Source organism: Talaromyces stipitatus, genomic scaffold, assembly GCF_000003125.1.
Source record: "Talaromyces stipitatus ATCC 10500 scf_1105507295517 genomic scaffold, whole genome shotgun sequence".
Lineage (NCBI taxonomy): Eukaryota > Fungi > Ascomycota > Eurotiomycetes > Eurotiales > Trichocomaceae > Talaromyces > Talaromyces stipitatus.
In genome coordinates this window covers 142381-159043 of record NW_002990121.1, presented here as the reverse complement: position 1 = coordinate 159043, position 16663 = coordinate 142381, and the positions used below count along the sequence as shown (strand labels likewise).

At 42.9% G+C, this 16663-nt stretch overlaps 6 protein-coding genes across 9 annotated transcripts, besides 6 other annotated features; 2 read left to right on the top strand and 4 right to left on the bottom strand.

Moving 5' to 3' along the window:
* Positions 1 to 94: 94 nt before the first annotated feature.
* On the top strand, positions 95 to 1524 carry TSTA_000690 (pogo transposable element, putative; the record flags this gene model as incomplete). Its single annotated transcript, XM_002487604.1, has 2 exons — positions 95 to 909; positions 1179 to 1524. The coding sequence occupies 2 exons, from the start codon at positions 95 to 97 to the stop codon at positions 1522 to 1524; spliced, it is 1161 nt and encodes a 386-aa protein (XP_002487649.1).
* Positions 137 to 907: a mobile genetic element.
* Positions 1180 to 1818: a mobile genetic element.
* A 581-nt stretch (positions 1819 to 2399) lies between these two features.
* TSTA_000680 (uncharacterized protein) lies at positions 2400 to 4130 on the top strand. Its single transcript, XM_002487603.1, has 2 exons — positions 2400 to 2764; positions 2837 to 4130. Exons 1-2 carry the CDS (start codon positions 2454 to 2456, stop codon positions 4047 to 4049), a joined length of 1524 nt encoding a protein of 507 aa, XP_002487648.1. The 5' UTR covers positions 2400 to 2453; the 3' UTR covers positions 4050 to 4130.
* Positions 4131 to 4142: 12 nt separating this feature from the next.
* TSTA_000670 (uncharacterized protein) lies at positions 4143 to 5641 on the bottom strand (the record flags this gene model as incomplete). The annotated part of the gene is made up of 7 exons (XM_002487602.1): positions 4143 to 4330; positions 4429 to 4502; positions 4575 to 4693; positions 4753 to 4812; positions 4847 to 4926; positions 5027 to 5073; positions 5217 to 5641. 7 exons carry the CDS (start codon positions 5639 to 5641, stop codon positions 4143 to 4145), a joined length of 993 nt encoding a protein of 330 aa, XP_002487647.1.
* Positions 5219 to 5518: a mobile genetic element.
* A 949-nt stretch (positions 5642 to 6590) lies between the features above and the next one.
* Positions 6591 to 8629, bottom strand: TSTA_000660 (cytochrome P450, putative). The gene is made up of 2 exons (XM_002487601.1): positions 7273 to 8629; positions 6591 to 7205 (listed from the first exon to the last, which is right to left on the bottom strand). Exons 1-2 carry the CDS (start codon positions 8408 to 8410, stop codon positions 6787 to 6789), a joined length of 1557 nt encoding a protein of 518 aa, XP_002487646.1. The 5' UTR covers positions 8411 to 8629; the 3' UTR covers positions 6591 to 6786.
* A 54-nt stretch (positions 8630 to 8683) lies between these two features.
* On the bottom strand, positions 8684 to 10617 carry TSTA_000650 (benzoate 4-monooxygenase cytochrome P450, putative). Its single transcript, XM_002487600.1, has 3 exons — positions 10523 to 10617; positions 9370 to 10470; positions 8684 to 9311 (listed from the first exon to the last, which is right to left on the bottom strand). Exons 1-3 carry the CDS (start codon positions 10553 to 10555, stop codon positions 8961 to 8963), a joined length of 1485 nt encoding a protein of 494 aa, XP_002487645.1. The 5' UTR covers positions 10556 to 10617; the 3' UTR covers positions 8684 to 8960.
* A 515-nt stretch (positions 10618 to 11132) lies between these two features.
* Positions 11133 to 11657: a mobile genetic element.
* A 124-nt stretch (positions 11658 to 11781) lies between these two features.
* Positions 11782 to 12288: a mobile genetic element.
* Positions 12257 to 12961: a mobile genetic element.
* An 876-nt stretch (positions 12962 to 13837) lies between these two features.
* Positions 13838 to 16307, bottom strand: TSTA_000640 (efflux pump antibiotic resistance protein, putative). 4 transcript variants are annotated; one of them, XM_002487597.1, is made up of 8 exons: positions 16106 to 16307; positions 16025 to 16039; positions 15773 to 15968; positions 15479 to 15698; positions 15063 to 15416; positions 14857 to 14972; positions 14527 to 14784; positions 13838 to 14454 (listed from the first exon to the last, which is right to left on the bottom strand). In XM_002487597.1, exons 1-8 carry the CDS (start codon positions 16256 to 16258, stop codon positions 14303 to 14305), a joined length of 1464 nt encoding a protein of 487 aa, XP_002487642.1. In that variant the 5' UTR covers positions 16259 to 16307; the 3' UTR covers positions 13838 to 14302. The 4 variants fall into 4 exon arrangements, with proteins under 4 accessions (XP_002487642.1, XP_002487643.1, XP_002487641.1 ...); XM_002487598.1 differs by having other exon boundaries at positions 13838 to 14432; XM_002487596.1 differs by lacking the exon at positions 16025 to 16039 and having other exon boundaries at positions 13838 to 14432; positions 16073 to 16307.
* Between the last annotated feature and the right edge of the window lie 356 nt (positions 16308 to 16663).

Genomic DNA, 16663 nt, shown 5'->3' with positions numbered 1-16663 from the left:
CCGATTACGTTAGTTAACGTAAATCCCAAGCGACCCGCCCACCTCTCCGAAAAATAACTCTCTATATTGATTTCTCATATTTCAACGCGTCAAAATGCCACCAATTCGCAAGAAAGATCCCTTAAAATCAGCTCAGACAGAGGGAAAGATCCAGTTAGCTATTTCTGATTTGAAAAATGGAAGAATTTCCAATATTCGTGAAGCTACAAGGATTTATGATATTCCTTGTACAACTCTCCGAGATCGACTCAAAGGCATCGAATATAAGGGTGAAAAGCGCGCCAACCACGATAAATTGACTCAATCTGAGGAGGATTCACTTGTCAAATGGGTTCCTGATTTAGATCGACGTGGATTACCTCCCCGGCATTCTCTCGTACGAGAAATGGTCAATTATCTTCTTTTACAACATGGCAAACCACAAGTTGGAAAAAATTGGGTAACCAATCTGATTAAACGCCGCCCAGAGATTGATTCCAAATTCGCAAGGAAATATAATTATGAACGTGCCAAATGCGAAGATCCAAAGATCATTCAAGAACATTTTGATCGCGTACGAGATGCTATATCTAAGTATGGAATCCTACCAGAAGATATCTACAATTTTGATGAGACTGGTTTTGCTATGGGACTTTGCGCAACTGCAAAGGTTATTACCGGAAGTGATCGATATGCTCGGCCAAAGCTTTTACAACCTGGGAATCGAGAATGGGTGACTGCAATTGAAGCAACAAATTCAACTGGTTGGGCTATTCCTTCGTACATTATTTTCAAGGTAAAGAAAAATGTACGATTGGGCTGGATTGATGATCTACCAAGTGATTGGATGATTAATATTAGTGAAAATGGCTGGACTACAGATCAAATAGGATTAGAATGGCTTAGAACCCATTTTATTCCTTATTGTGGGTGCACTAAGGTGCATGTACGTACGTACGAAGCAATGGAGTTAATTTCAATGGGTATTCATTCAGTTCTGTGTCTTTTTCTCTAAGTACATCATGTTCCAAAGCTGCGTCTATATAGACCTTCTCCTGAGCTGATTTGTAAGCTATCCCATGGGGTAAACTTGAGACCATTCTCTTACACATGACAGTTTCGGATTGATCGCTTCATTGGAAAGCCAGCTTATCTGACACATCTCGATTGCATGAAGCAACCAACACTTATATTAATAGCCGGTCAATGGGATCATATAGAATGTTGATTCTTGATGGCCATGGAAGCCATTTGACTGCAGAATTTGATCGTACATGCACTGAGAATAATATTATTCCAATCTGCATGCCACCTCATTCTTCACATCTATTACAGCCTCTTGATGTTGGCTGTATTGCGGTTTTAAAACGACATTATGGGCAGGTTGTTGAGCAACGAATGAGAGATGGATTCAATCATATCGATAAATTGGACTTTTTAATGGCATTCCCAGAGGCTCGTACGGTGGCATATAAAGCTCGAACTATTCAGAATAGCTTCGCAGCCACTGGATTAGTGCCATTCAATCCAGATCGAGTGATTTAGCAACTTAATATCCAATTAAAGACACCAACACCCCCTCCGAGTCGATCAAGCAATACACAATCATCTTGCTTACAAACCCCTCAAAATATACGCCAATTTGTACGCCAGTCAACTACAATTACGAAACGTATAAGTGAGCGTACAGGAAGCCCAAATCAAGTGATTGATCAAGCAGTTATGCGAATGTCAAAAGCCTATGAAACGACAATGAATGATCTTCTACTCGTACGGAAAGAAAACCATGATTTACGAGCTGCGCATGAAAAAGAGAAGCAAAAACACCAAAAATCTAAGAAACAGATATCTATTGAGCATGGGATTGTTAAGATTCTTGAGGAAGATCTGGTTGCCGAGGATTATGAGCAGTAGTAGAAATATCAGTTGTACGCTCCCCTTTGAGGATTGAAATATCTTGTTGGAGCGTTCTCAACGTTCTTGTCCTTTTGCTTGTTATCTAGGAAACTATCTAAGGAGTGAGGTGTTCTATTTCGTACGGATAAATATCGGCCCGAAAGCTATAATCTTTACAGGGATTACTAGCGAAGAAGCTCAAGCGCTCGTACAAGGTCAGGTTAAGGCATCTCAAGCTGTTACTACAGCTCCAGCTGAACCGGAGCTCCCAGCTTCTCAGGTCGTACGCCGCCAATTTCGCTGTAGTGGTTGTGGTGTTGAAGGGCATAGAATTAATCGATGTCCTAATCAAACTAGTAGTTAGAGTTTTGTATATTTTTTTGTATGTGGGTTTGAAATTGGGATTTGAAATCAATATAGAGAGTTATTTTTCGGAGAGGTGGGCGGGTCGCTTGGGATTTACGTTATAGGCTTAGTCCCTCCGGGCGTAATAAACATCATTTATTCATTGTTGTCCTTGTCCCATCGTCTAACTCTATGCTCATGACGGTCATTGAATATTCTTTCATCAAAGAAGAATGTCCCTCCCAGGGATATTGCGACTCCCAACCGAGATTCTGGTCTCTATTTTTGAGTTCCAAGACTTGCAGGCTAAGTGGAAGGATGGCGGCTCGATTCCAAACATTCGCCTTACATGTCGACGCTTCTGTGCCTTGAGCTCACATCTCCTAATCCGCAGTGTCTACGTGGATATCACAAAAACAGAGACGGTAGATCGCTTACAGAGCATAGCTGCTGACGCGGGTCTTTCTAAAGGGGTACGAGAAGTCTATTTGCGCGTTCATTTCTATCATCCCTGGGTGGCAGCCAGCTTTGAGAATTTTGCTGCGTCTGTAGAGTCAGAATGGAGGCAAAGAATTTCTTCTCAAGACTACTATGAACAAGATCAAAAACAGTGCAGTATTTGGGAATTTGGGCGGATCGCATGGGGTTTCATCCGCCGCCTCGACCAGACAGTAGCAGATGATGCTAGTCATCATGGATTAGAAGAACAATCGGCAGACAGCGATGTTGATGCGCTGAGTCCGGATCGAATTCGTCCCAATCTAGTCTTGCAGCGGGCTTATAAGTTATATAAGGCTGGATACGAGTCCCAGGATCGTATAATGCGGAATGGAGGTTTTAAATCGGTTCTCTCCAAGACTTTATCGGAGTTCAAAGATCTCAGGACTGTCACTATTTACGATCGTGAACTTGGGAACAATTACGGTCCAGAAAGACTTATTCGTGTACCCCAAGAAGACCATGCGGGCCAAGAAACTGCTCTTGTATCTGTATTTACACGTCCAGTGGTGTGGGAGGATGCCCAATGGATACAACCAACCGAAGAGATATGGCAAGGCGTGCCAGTCGAGTTACTGGTTGAAATACCGATAGCTATTGGTAAGGCAAAAGGTATCGTGGTCGACCATCTGGCCATTGAAGTCACGGCTGCACCAGACTACACTCGATTGCCAACAAATGCAGAAACCCTCAGCTCGTTGTCAGCTGCCATGGAATCTATGGATATATTTCAATTAGGTTTCCAGCCATGCTGTAATGGTGCATGGGGCCCTTGGACTGTGGACGTCGATGATGATGCTGTAGAAGGAAGGAGAGCGGAATCGCATGCAAAGTTCGCGGCAGAGCTACAAGCTCTCGATAAGTATCTTGGTGCCATGCTAGATTGCAAAAGCATTGAATACGCAAACATCAGTCTAGGAGAGTTTTGGATCGGTGCTGGTGTCGATTCGATTCGTCATGCACCGACTTCTCTCGGAACTAGCTGGTTTCACAAACCAGCAAGAATCAGATGCCTTCGCTTATTTCAAGTGCCTCTCACTACGCGAGATCTGGAGAGATTCGTTACTAATGCAATGGTTGATGATGAATATGAAGCCGAAATCCATCTTCATGAAGTCTATCTTTGCAATGGTACTTGGAAGCAGTTCCTAGACACGCTGCGTACAGCAAGAAGAGATAATATAAAGATCGGTTTCTCGTCTCTACTTGGTGGTGGGTTGGATGAAATGGATCAGGAAGTCTATTCATTAGTTTGGGGTCGGTTCGATGGTGATGAATCTATGGTCCAGCAGTATATTAGAGGAAGAATTGAGCGGAACCCTTTAGATTAGATATATTGATCTTATTCATCACGCGAGCAGATCTACCCAGATATGTACATGTAATTTTATACCTATCTCATGATGTCCACATGTGCATGGTTGTTACATATAAGCCATTAGTATCGTCTCCAAGATCGTTATGTACTCAATATTGAAAGAGTCATCAATTGACGTTGAATCCCTCCCAGAAGTGATCCAGATCCGATAAGTAGAGGGGAATTCGGCTCGTATATCCACAGATCTTCCAATCACGTCAAATATTGTATGTCCCTTGGAGCCGTGCAAGTAGTCTATGATATAAATCTAAAATCAATTCTGCAGACCAGTTAGCAATGACGATCAGACATATCGACACAACGAAGAGTGGGAAATGCGAACCTCTTATTACCACTATCTTTATTAGCAGCAAGATATGCATCTCGTTCCTCGCTACTCATCGCATTCCACTTTCGTGCTCGGTAGCTATAGTGTTTTTATGATCAGTAGATGCATCTTCATATCATAAAACGAAAAATGCGACAGGTTAGCACATACTAATTCTTTGGATCATAGTATACCTTTGCGAACAGGAACAGAAACAGACTCAAAGAAGCGATCCCGATGAGAACCTTGCTACCCCTGAGATACAGTGGTGCATCGTTACTCCAGTATATCTAGACAACATCACGATCAGTGCTCTGCTCCGCAAAAGAAAGAAAGTGGATGAACTTACATTCGTTCCAATAATACTACTCGCTTGCACCGTCATATTATACACAGCCGATGCCACAGTCTTGTTCATGTGTATCCTTGTGCACTGTCCGTACAGTGAGGACAACAGTCTCTCCAGGGACAACGCTCCCACGATAATCTAAATTCATCGCTCCTATCTCACAACACCGTAGTACTACTTTATAGTAGAGCGAGGATAGGAACCTATAATAGATCACTCCTAGCTAGTAGTAGATACTTAAGTTGGCTGGGATTGTAATTGTCGGTTTAACTACGGTCCGTATCACGAAGCATAGACGGTAGCAAGGCTAGTCCGACAAGCCTGTCAAGGGTGAAGCTGTATATATATGATATTCGATATTATAAAGCCTAACTCAGAGAAAGTAGGGGGCCCCGGGGTGTCATGGTAGCTATATACGAGGTTGCCGTACGGGCGCTAGGGATAACGTTATCCCGCTCCCGTACGTACGTGCTTGCTTCTGCACCGGGGTGCAGAAGCGCCGAATCATGAGATTGATATTCCGACACTTCCATTTCCTCTTATGGATTTTTTGAAACATGCCCTGGATAGTGCGAATAGTAACTTTATTGTCGATCGCATTCCGGAGCTCCATATATTTAATATGAGGATACTGAATCGTCAACTCAATAAGCTTCTGCTTATTCTCGTCCGTCAACTTCTCCGGGGGCCCCGTACGAGGCATTGAGCGTTGATTTATACGCTCTTGCTCCTTCTTGATTGTATTCCGGATAGTTGATATAGGGATTTCCGGGTGCGCGCGGTGTATCCGTTTATAACCCCAGTGCGCCTCTGTATGGAGCTCACATATACGAGCTCTCATACAGGGGTCAAGCTCTCTGCGCGCTGTACGTCGCTGTGGTGGAGGCATTTATATAAAAAAATTTAGATTTATAGAGAATATATGTAAATTTGTGTGCAACGCGATGTGTACGCGTTTCTGTCGGCAGAATAAAGGGCGGTGTGGAGTTTCGGATAAGGGGGGTGCCAACACATAATTCATCCCACTGTATTTATGGTGAGAAATATTGATATTGTGTCGGAAACTTCGGTCAAACTACCGTCGAGTATATCTCGGATAGCTTATAACACGCTGAAGTTATAAGGCTTCTGAATACGAAAGGCTTCTTGAAAGCAAAGTCTTAATAAAAGGATGAATATCCGGTTCGATAGAAGAACGTATACTCAAGTTGTCGAAGCTAAGGGGTACTTAGCACGGTTAATTCAAGACGATAGAATAAACTAAATACACGATAATTGAGTGTCCTTATATATTCCATCATCATCATAGAATCCATAGAATTCCTCTGATTTCTCTGATCCTCGGATCATAGCTATCATAGAATATCTCTGATATCTCTGATACCCTAACCCTAATGGTTACGGATAATCCTTGCTTCCGTAGTGCAGTAGTGTAACACTATCTAGTCAATCCATTGGCTGCGGATTCTTGATTCTTCTGACATATTGACCTAATTCTGCGCACACTCTTCTATCTACATTTTGAGGGGATTGTTGGACACTATTTATGCTTGAGAATCCCATATAGAAGATATCCAGACAATCTCAAATAGAAGATTCTCGATACAGAGCTGTAAAGTTGATTCGTAGATTCAATCTTGTGACTTCAATTCTCGAATTTTCCTTGTATCAATGTTGTAGGCTTTCCTTGATTATATGGCTCCCACTAGAGCGACGGGTCCGTCGCTCTAGTGGGAGCCATCTTGATTAGGTTTAGCTTACCTAATCCTCGACACGCAAAGAGTTCTCGCTAAGAAGACGATGCGATAAGATAACGATAACGCTGATAAGAGCTTCTATCCTGTTATCGATAACCATTTCTAGCCCTAATTGCTGTGGATGCTTGTTCTAAATACTATGTAATATAGAAATGAAAGCCCAAGCACGTTGTTCAAACTTGCTAGAAAATGTTTAACATAATATACTCCTACTACTCCATCTTAAAACTCGATCGAACCTCAGACTAGGTAAAAGAGCCATGGCAGATTGCGGTAACTATACGGAGGGCATTTGATTCCTCTTCCTCAGCAGAAGATGTACCTCAGGATTAGGAAAGTTGTACTCAAAAGCGTGTATACCCTCAGGTCTTTTGAACTGATCCAATTTGAAGTCATACTCCAACATCATCTTTCCAAGGGTCATCTTGATGACATTGGACGCCATAAATCTACCAGGACAACTATTTTGCCCATGTCCAAAGTGCAAGACGGATTCACTAGTAGTCGCAAACTGGTGACGATGAGCTTGAGATGGCGCTTGTCGCAAACGATAGTAACGTAGCCCATCGAACTCGGTTGAGTTAATGGTGTTGTCTTGTTGAATGGGGACAATGGCGAATTCGACATGCGCACCAGCCGGCAATTGCAGTCCATCACTGAGGGTAATATTTTCAGTAATCTTGCGTTTATAGCCCACTGTACCTTAAGTTAACGATCCATATTGTCCCGTTTGAAATGAATGTAGAGCGGATTGAAAACTTACTAAGACTGGGAGGGCGCATCCTCTGAGATTCTTTGATAAAACTGTCTAGCTTGCGCATTTTTACCAGGGATGTTTTTCTCCAACCTCCATCAGCTTCAATGACTGACCGAACTTCTTCACGTAACTCGGTTTGGTACTCCGGATACGTACATAGATCATATAGGGCTTCTGTCAATGCCATGGCTGTCGTATGATTCGAAGCTAGACTCAGGGAGAGAACCATAGATGCTAGGCTCATGAGCTCAGCGTCCCGCCCAGTAGCCTGCTCTATTAAATATTGTAAGACGTCAGGAAACTCATCTCTCCGCTTTCTGGCGAATTCGGCCGCTTTCTCTTCGACAATACTCTTGCGATATCGGATGTATGGATAGAGAATGCGCTTGGCCTTCCAGAAATTCCACGATATCTTCCACGAGCATGGAAGAAACCATGAAGCCACTGTCTTGAATCCATAAGGCACCAAGCGGATTGTGATGGCGGTGACAAAGATGTTGTGAAGATATCCTTCAGCAGTATTTAGCCAGTTAGAGTCATCCCGAAGTTCCTGGCCACCGAATATGCGCGCTGAAACGCGGCCTACAATTCGATGAATGGTCTGGAAGGCTGGTACACTCGTCCAGTCTCCCTCGTTTATTGATGGAGGGGGCACCTCGTTCGCGAATGCTGCGTCTAGCTCCCTTCGAACTGTAGGGATCATGAGGGCCAGCTGAGGGTTAACCTTAGTTTTCAAAACCTGAACAAAAAGCCGAGTGGTATTGAGGATATCAAGATGTGTGAATTTGCTCTGCATATTGTCTAGGTTTGCTTGCATCGCGTTCGCCTGATGAAATGGTAGCTTCCGAATCTCGTTGAGATATCTGTGTGGGAGAACGATGACATCGTTTCCAGTAAGCTTCCACGGCTTTCCTTCGTATTTGGTGTGCCCTTCGTGGATCACGGTTTCAGCAGCGTAGAAAAAACTCCACCTCGCTAGCCAAGCATGCTTTGATCCCACGAAAGGGGCAATGAATTTGGCGTTTCCAGTCCTTTGGATTGAGACAGTGCAAAAAATGCAGGAGACTAACACAAGTACTGCAGCGGCAGCCGCTGGCAACCAGAGCTGTGTGGTAGATCCCAGAGAAGGTCTGTACTCTACCATTTTGAGACAAGTTCCCTCGAAGAATATATCTATGATCTGATACTAGACGAATTGACCCTTCGCGAGATCAAGTGTGATTTATCTGATCCGTGGATGCAATCAAATACAGTAATAAACCTTTCTTCTCTATTCAGCGGCGGATATCAGGTAAATGATCGCGCACCATTGATTGTCCCTATGATTGCCCCATTTGAAGTCATAACATAAGCATACTTAGGCAATATTCAAAGAATCTTTTCTGCCAGTTCAGTTTAAATTTTGTTGTCGGTGTAGTCTTGACACAGAAAATTATGATCAAAATACACAAAATTATGCAGATTCACCGGTTTCTACGGACATCGGGTATCGCTGTTAGGTAGCACATAAATTGGTAATCGAACTGGTGGAAATCATAGTTGCATATGCGTTGTCACTAAGCATTCGACCAAGTAGAAATTGCATGCAGCTTGACAGAGAAAAAGCGGTCAAACGAAAAAGAAATCATGGTGATCATAAGAGACATCAATTATAAATCAGGCCATTCTCGTATTAGGTATACCTACAGTGAAACTCAACTTCTAGGACTCAAGCGGACTGGGAGTGGATTCCCCACCCAAACCGCATATGTTTCCTGATCTTCCCAGTTGTTTACAGCTTGTGATCCCAAACCCTCCGGCAAAGATATGTCGAAATTGTAGAGCAGATGTCCGAGGATGAGAACGATTTCGGATTGGGCTAGGTTTTGTCCCAGGCAATCTCGAGGACCTTGCAAATATGGCTGAGTCGTCTCTTTCCGATCGTTCTTATAACGACTTCCTGCACCTGAATCCGAATCAAGCCAGCGCTCAAGATCGAAGCGGTTTGGGTCAGTGTAGTTGCTGCCGGAGAGATTGGCGGCCCATTGCATGTATGAAACTACGGTCTGACGTCATTGTTAGCCTTCCCTGTACAGAATAGAGTAACAGAATAAGAAGACTCACCCCCGAAGGAAAGTAAGAGCCGCAAATGATCGCTCCTCCGTCAGGAACTCGTCGTGTAAGTCCTAAAGGGACGGGAGAAGTCAAACGCATACCCTCTTTGATAGCAGCCCCCAGCATCGGAAGCTGCATTAATGATTTGGTATCCATATCTGTTTCACTCGCAAAAGCGTCGCGAATCTCATTCGTAACTCGACCGAGAGCCTCCGGGTTATGTAACAATTGGAATACTATTCCTGTAATTGCTGTTTGGAGAGTATGGCTTCCGGCAATAATCAAAGTCTCGGCATTGGTCACTATTTCACCCTCCGTGAGATCGTGCTTGGAAGCCTGAAGATACGAAAGGAAGTCTGGCCGGACTGTGTGTTGTCCTAAACGCTTCTGAACCTTTTCTCGTGTAATCCTCTTGTGCTCTATAAGCTTAGCTTGGGCTGATTGAGACATAAGTTTCACGAGAAGGTTGAATAGCCATGGATAATAACGAGAAGACGCGAGCTGCACTTTTGCCTTTAGACTAAAGACCAACGCGCCAACCCATTCGTGATATCGGTCATTTTCCAGACAGCCAAAGTCCTCTCCAAAACTCAGCGAACAAATGACGTCGAATACACAGTAAGTAAACCACTTCTGAAGATCCACAATCCCATCATTCTGGGAACCACGGGTTTTTAGCTGGGAGGTCATCTTGAGCACGTACGATACTATCAGAGGCTCCTGTGCTCTGAGTGCTTGAGTACTGAAGAGGGTCGCATACGCCTTTCGTATTCGAGAGTGGTCTTCGTCTCCGGCTTCGAGAATGGAGCATGGGTGGCCTGGCCTAGTTGGGGGCTGTCGAACAGGATCCTTAGGGAGGGTCTTGAATTGTGCATTTGGTCTCTTGTTGTATATATCCTTGACTGAGTGTGGGTTGATGAATGATATCTCATTTGGCCCTACTCGCACCGTATCGCCGTAGATTTCGTGGAAACCTTTAACCTTGTGTGCGAGCTGACCCGATCGAAAGGCAAGCATGTAAGGCAAGAGGGTAAGAGCCCAAAACCGAGGGCCATTAAAGCGAGACAAGGGATGGAAATAAAGCCTTTTGATGGCAAACAGGAGTCCAGCCTAAGCCGGATATCAACAATAATGTATCAGAGGCTATCATATCTATACGTACCATCAGGACGCTGAAAATCAAAAAGGAAATCATTTTTAACACAGTGTTAGAAGGTATGGTTGATTTGATGAGTCTGTTTTGACAGAAATCAGAGCAGAGAGTAGAACAAAGAGTGATTAGGAGTGTTTGGGAAACGACTGACCTTATGTAGTACAGACATTTGACCAAATAGGAATAGCCTGAATTCACCTGATCCGAATCGAGGTTCGCACGTGACCTTCGCTAGCACTACCTGGTTTTACGACTAACATAGACATATGTCTACTTCAGAAGCTCTTGTCGTGGCTTCAGACGTGGATTCCAGGAGGGCTGTCTGTAGAGGGCCATCTGTACCAGGGCCTTTACGCGCCATGGTGTTGCCGACGCGTTGAGACGCGTCAAAGGCCGCACTCCTGGGGGCTAGGTGGTAGAGAGGGGTGAGGATTTTGAGCCTCTGACTGTTTGATATGAATAATTATAAGGAAGTCGCCTATCAACTCGAAATCGAAGCCGAAAAAAGGTCTCCAAGAGTAATGGGGACGGGGGATAGCTAACTAGATATACGCGGCACGCATGTGCCGCGTCAGACTAACTATATCCGGTACCGAAACGTGTAGGGTTTGATATTCACGTTCCGACAAATACCTAAGAGATCCCTTACTGCGCTAAACATCCTCTCAATAGCAACTTCGGAGGTAGGTATTACCAGGTAATCCCTAGCTACTGCTGTTATCTCCTAATACTCATCCTTGTGTATTTGCCACCAATTACATAGCCAATTTTCACCAATATCTATAACATCAATTGGAGGAGTTTCAAAGTACCTATCAATATCAGAGACTAGAGATTAATCTTATAGCCGCAACTTCTTTAGCATTCTTGATTCCACGTTACTCAGTTCTCCCGAAGACTGCTGTAGTACAGTAGAATAATGCTTAGCATTGCTAACCGCATATCTCTAATGGAGTTTAGTGCGGATGTTTTCTAGAATTATAGTGCCTGCATTGCCTTCTTATAATTCTTGTAAAATTAATTTATCTTTGACTCTAGGATCCAACACAAGAGCAATATAATAGGTATCACAGTCATCTATAAAAGAGTAGTATTTTTTATACTTTATCATACCCCTTTTCACTGCAGCTACAATATCTTGATCTAGTGTTGAAAAGTCACCATTGCGTTGACTTGCATCATCAAGTAGTTTGTGTAGCTTGTAATAAATAGGAATGGCAAGGCTGATCTATAGATTCTGTCTTAAAATAAATAATATAAACTTAATTGAATTTTTCAAGTACTTAGTGAATCTGCTCGAGTTGGGACCAATCACTAGTAGTAAAGGGTGGAAGTTCTTTCTAAAGCTTGAGAAACTTATTGATTTGTTGTTTTAATTTTAAGCTATTATTAATTATCTGAAATGTTGAGTTCCATTAGGTTGCAATATCATATTCAATGAAACTTTCCAGGAGATCATTCAACCTGCAAATTTCCTTCCATTTCTGCCGGCGTTGAGGACTTCAATTAATCTATGGAGCGAGGATCCTAAGTCTTTCTATAGCTGACTGATTGGTAATTAGGCTACCATCCTGTAACCTATCATAAGCAGCTTATGCTTCATCTATATTACTTGACTCCAAGGCATGGAGTATATCCTTCACAATAAGGTTAAGGATGTGAGCCAAGCAGCGGACATAGCTATCCAAGCCATGATAAAGAAGTGTTAGATTTACTTCTTCTCTAAGTTGGTCTTTTAAATTATAACTCTAATGTTATAGCCTCATTGTTACTAGCATTGTCGCTAGTAATAGAGATAAGCTTTCCCTCAAGATCTAGATTAATAAGTATATTCTCTACCATATTTACCAGACTCTCCCCACTGTAAGTGCCTTGAAGTTCAGTAAACTCTAATAATCTCTCCTAATACTCAAATTCCTCAGTCAGCCAATAATCTATAATCCCTAAAATAGGAAGTTGGTTTTAGCTCGTTCAGACATCCAGCGACAAAGTATTAGTTTTATAAGTTAATACTAGCTCATTTTTCAGCTCAGTATGCTGTGTTTTGAACTCTTGCACAATCTAATCCTATAAAGTGTGGCGAGAAGTAAATGGAGGCTCAATTCCTAGGATATCTTAAAAGATTTGTTGAAATTCTAGAGTCTCAACAGTAGTAAAGGCTTTCATAGTAGTCATAATCCAGTGAATAATATTCTTCTCAAGAACTTCTTGATGAGTAATATTCTCTTTTCCACCTATGAGATTCTAAATATCTAGTTGATTCTTCGTTGGCTATATATTAGATGTTAGAGGGTAAATATTATGCTTTGTCAAGTGCGTTTTCATATTACTTATGGTATTTTGTTTCTGAGAGTCTGATGTTTGCCAGCGGCATCTTATCTTTGCCTTTTCATCAACATATGCACAATGAATCTCTTGATCGACCAGTCTCCTTTTATTAGTTTTCTTTATCAACCATGGGCAATTAATAGGTGTGGTCTCAAAATATGCCCACATCCACTCAGTGGCAGGTGCTGCTCATTAACGGTATCGACAAAATAGGTTATAAGATATAGTTGAATCCCTACTGTCTATTGATCTTTCTCATAATGCTGGCAGTTGTGATGCTGACTCAGAAGACAAGAGTTCACCATCTACGATACTAGTGAGAGTATCCATGTCTTCTTAACTTACTAGTGGCAGAGCAGTAGCGATACTAGTGAAATTGCTTGGTGATTCGCTCAGTTAATCAATTCAATCCTCAGGTAAAGCTTCATCATCACTTCCATCATTTAGAGCTCGGTAGTTGAGACATTTCTGCCATGTACGCATTTGGATGTGAATAAAACGAGATATCGTAATGAGTAAGAGGGCTGATGTAGATTTTGGTTGTTAATAATTGATAGTCGATTGTGAACAAGGAGAATTTTAAGGAGGGGTAGTCTATTAACTCGAAATAATATTGGGCGTGATGAGCGAGTCACATAATAAATAAAGAGACGCAACGCGTGTAGCAGTGGCAGATACTATTTACTACTTTAAGATGAAGATTATAATCTATTTAACAGAGCCTTGCATCTTGATGGTTAATAAGATCTATGGCTAGGTGAGCCACTGTCAATTCACACAGTCCATTTGAGTATCAGTAATGATTTTAACGATATTAACGATATCGTCAAATAGTTACCAATATCGTATCGGCACACCTAGGATTAGACGATGCCGATTGACGATACGATATCGGCAGATTCTAGGTTAGACGATGACAATAGACGATATGGAAAAATGATGCCGATATCGTATCGTCAACAGCCCTATATGAAATTTACAACTTTTTTTATTGCTGGAATCAAAGCCACCTTTTCTCCTATGTTTCTTAACACGTAACTCGTAGCGCTGCTAATAAGCACGGTCTGACGCAAGGAATATCTGTGCTGATATCCTTTTTCCATGAATAGCTAGTTACAAGAGGATGGTCACTGGATTGATTTGTGCTAATTCATATATCTAGCCTGATTGACCGGGACGAGATGACCAAAGGATTCCTAAAAAGAAGCTTTTCCATGAGTTCTGCATTCGCTGTCCAATCAATGCAAGAATTATGCAGTTTCCTTTTCACCAAGATCAGCGTTCTCATTCCTTTGCTTAGATTCTGTACCTTTGGAAATTGAGATGCGTGGCGCCGCGAGTCCGATCACAATTGCAGCACTACAGAGCACCATCGTCATGATCCATGCACCTTTGATACCAACCAGATATGCTTCCCTGACACCCTGAAGAGTATCATCTGTAAAATTCTGGTTCAATTCACTAGCCCCGATATGCAAAATTTGAGAAGAATTGACGCCGGTAGTGTAGCGAGGTAGAGTTTGGACGAGACGGTTTGAAAAGATAGATTGGCCAGCAGCAACACCAATTACGCCACTTAGAAGTTGAAAGACTGTTTTTCGGTAAAATGGTTACTTTCTTTTCTTCAGACTTATTGAATCCATAAACTGTGGAGGGATGAAGAGAATATGGGGGTGAAGACTTACAGAGTACCATTGCAGTCGCCGTAGGGAGATCTTTTGGCTCAACAAATGCCCCCACAGCAGTGACCGGTATCTGAACACAAATTCCATCACCACTTCCGGCGAGGACCTGATATCCGGCTACCCTCGCACCAGAAGTATCTATATCAAGTGTCCACAAAAGCCCAGACCCAATCAAAACAATCGCCGCTCCAGTCACTAGGAAGGGCTGGTAATATCCAACTTTACCAAGCAGGGCTCCTGCAATGAGTGTAAAGACAGCTAGTAAAACATCAGTAATGCTGAAACTATCAGAGGTCATTCTTCAAGCTACAGAAAAGTAAACAGACTTACAAGTAAGGACAATATAAGCCAGGAGGAGAACGCCACTGCGCTCTGGCGACGTGCCTTGAATAGCTTGGAAGAAAAGGGGGAGGCAATATAGACGGATGTAATTTGCTGCGTTGAGACTGTCCGGAACTCAGTAAAAGTTCGGATCAATTGATGAGAACTTTTTAATGCGAGAGTCGGGAAAAGTGAGAAGGAAAGCGTGTTCTTACAAAAACGCAAAAGTACAACAGGTCAGAACACCACGGCTCCGCAAGTGGTGAGAAGAAACCAGGCCTCCGTCTCCCTGCAGCCACTTCACAACCACAAAAGCAATGGTCAACAAGATCCATCCAACTAGAAGTCCGATTGATTGAGAAGAGTTCCACGATTTAGTCAAACCGCCGACCTCAAGAGCGAGAAGGTAGCAAACTAGACCCCCTGTTATCAGAATACAACCAGGAATGTCGAGTTGGAGCAGAAGCTCGCGAAACGGGACTTTGACTGGTTTTGCTATAGTAGGTATCTGAAGAACGAAGAACAACAGCACCATAACAAACCCACCGATAGGGAGATTGATATAGAAGCTTTAAGCAAGTAGTTAATGATCTTTTCGATTCAAATACCAAGGGCTCAGAGATTAACTTACCACCATCGCCAGGTCACATCAGATGTGAAAGCGCCTCCGACGAGGGGCCCAGAAACGCTCGCGACCGCAAATATAACCCCATTCAGACCATAGAAAATTGGGATTCTCTCTGGCGGGACAATAAGTGCCAGTATATTATAAGTTCCACCAATTACGCCGGCTCCGCCTATCCCTGCAACAGCTCGTCCAGCAATGAAGCCGGCACTGTTCGAGGATACAGCTGGAATAACAATATATTCAGGACCTGCGTTGAAAAAAAAAAAGAAGAAACAAAGAGTAATTGGACAAGCATACCACATCCGAGCGTTCCTAGTTCGAAAGTCAAGATAGCGACGAGAAAGGTGTATTTCACCGACGAGTACTTATATAGCTTGCCCCAAGGGCCTTGGAAAACAGCCATGGTGAGGAAAAAGGCGGAGGCATACCAGCCAACATCGTCCAAACTGTGGAAGTCATGAGATATGCGAGGAATTGCTGTTGATAATATGGTCTTAAATAGTTAGTTTTGGCATTTACTTATCCCACGTTGATGGGAAACGTCGTTACCAGATCTAGTGAAGTCTCCATCACACCAAGTCAATAAGGTTAGCATACCTTAAAGCAGTTGTATCTATGTCTCAAACCTACCAAGAGCATGCTCAACAAAAGAGCGAGAATGCTTATTGTTTGTCGAAGATTTGACATTATCGGATTTGTTGAACTATTCGCGTCATTCAGGCCGGCTCCTTCATGGGAAAGTCTGTTTGGTTGGTCAACAGAAGGGTCTTCAGGTTCAGCCATCGTGAAAAAAATTAGGAATCTGTAAGCACAATCGCCAAACCCAGAGCCTGACGGACAAAGAGACGACAGAGCCGTTGTATAAGAACAACTTAAGGCAAGTGTTATGAGTATTTTTGTGAAGAGGCTGGAAGTGGAAATCAGCAGGGGTCTACTTCAGACTCATTGCAATGGTCCATGAAGTATGAACACGTCTGCCTATCCCTACTGTGGTCAGTTATAATCTGTAGCAGCTATTTGTGCAACATATTTCTTTGCCTCTTATTAGATCAGCGTATATCAGCGGAAAAATAAAGCGGGTGAAACGCCGGAGACAGTCGGATGTTTGAGGTTGTACAAGAATCATGTCCATGTTCAGCGCCCCCGCTGCGGCAAGTTGAAGACAAAAACTGGGTTGATTCCAAATTA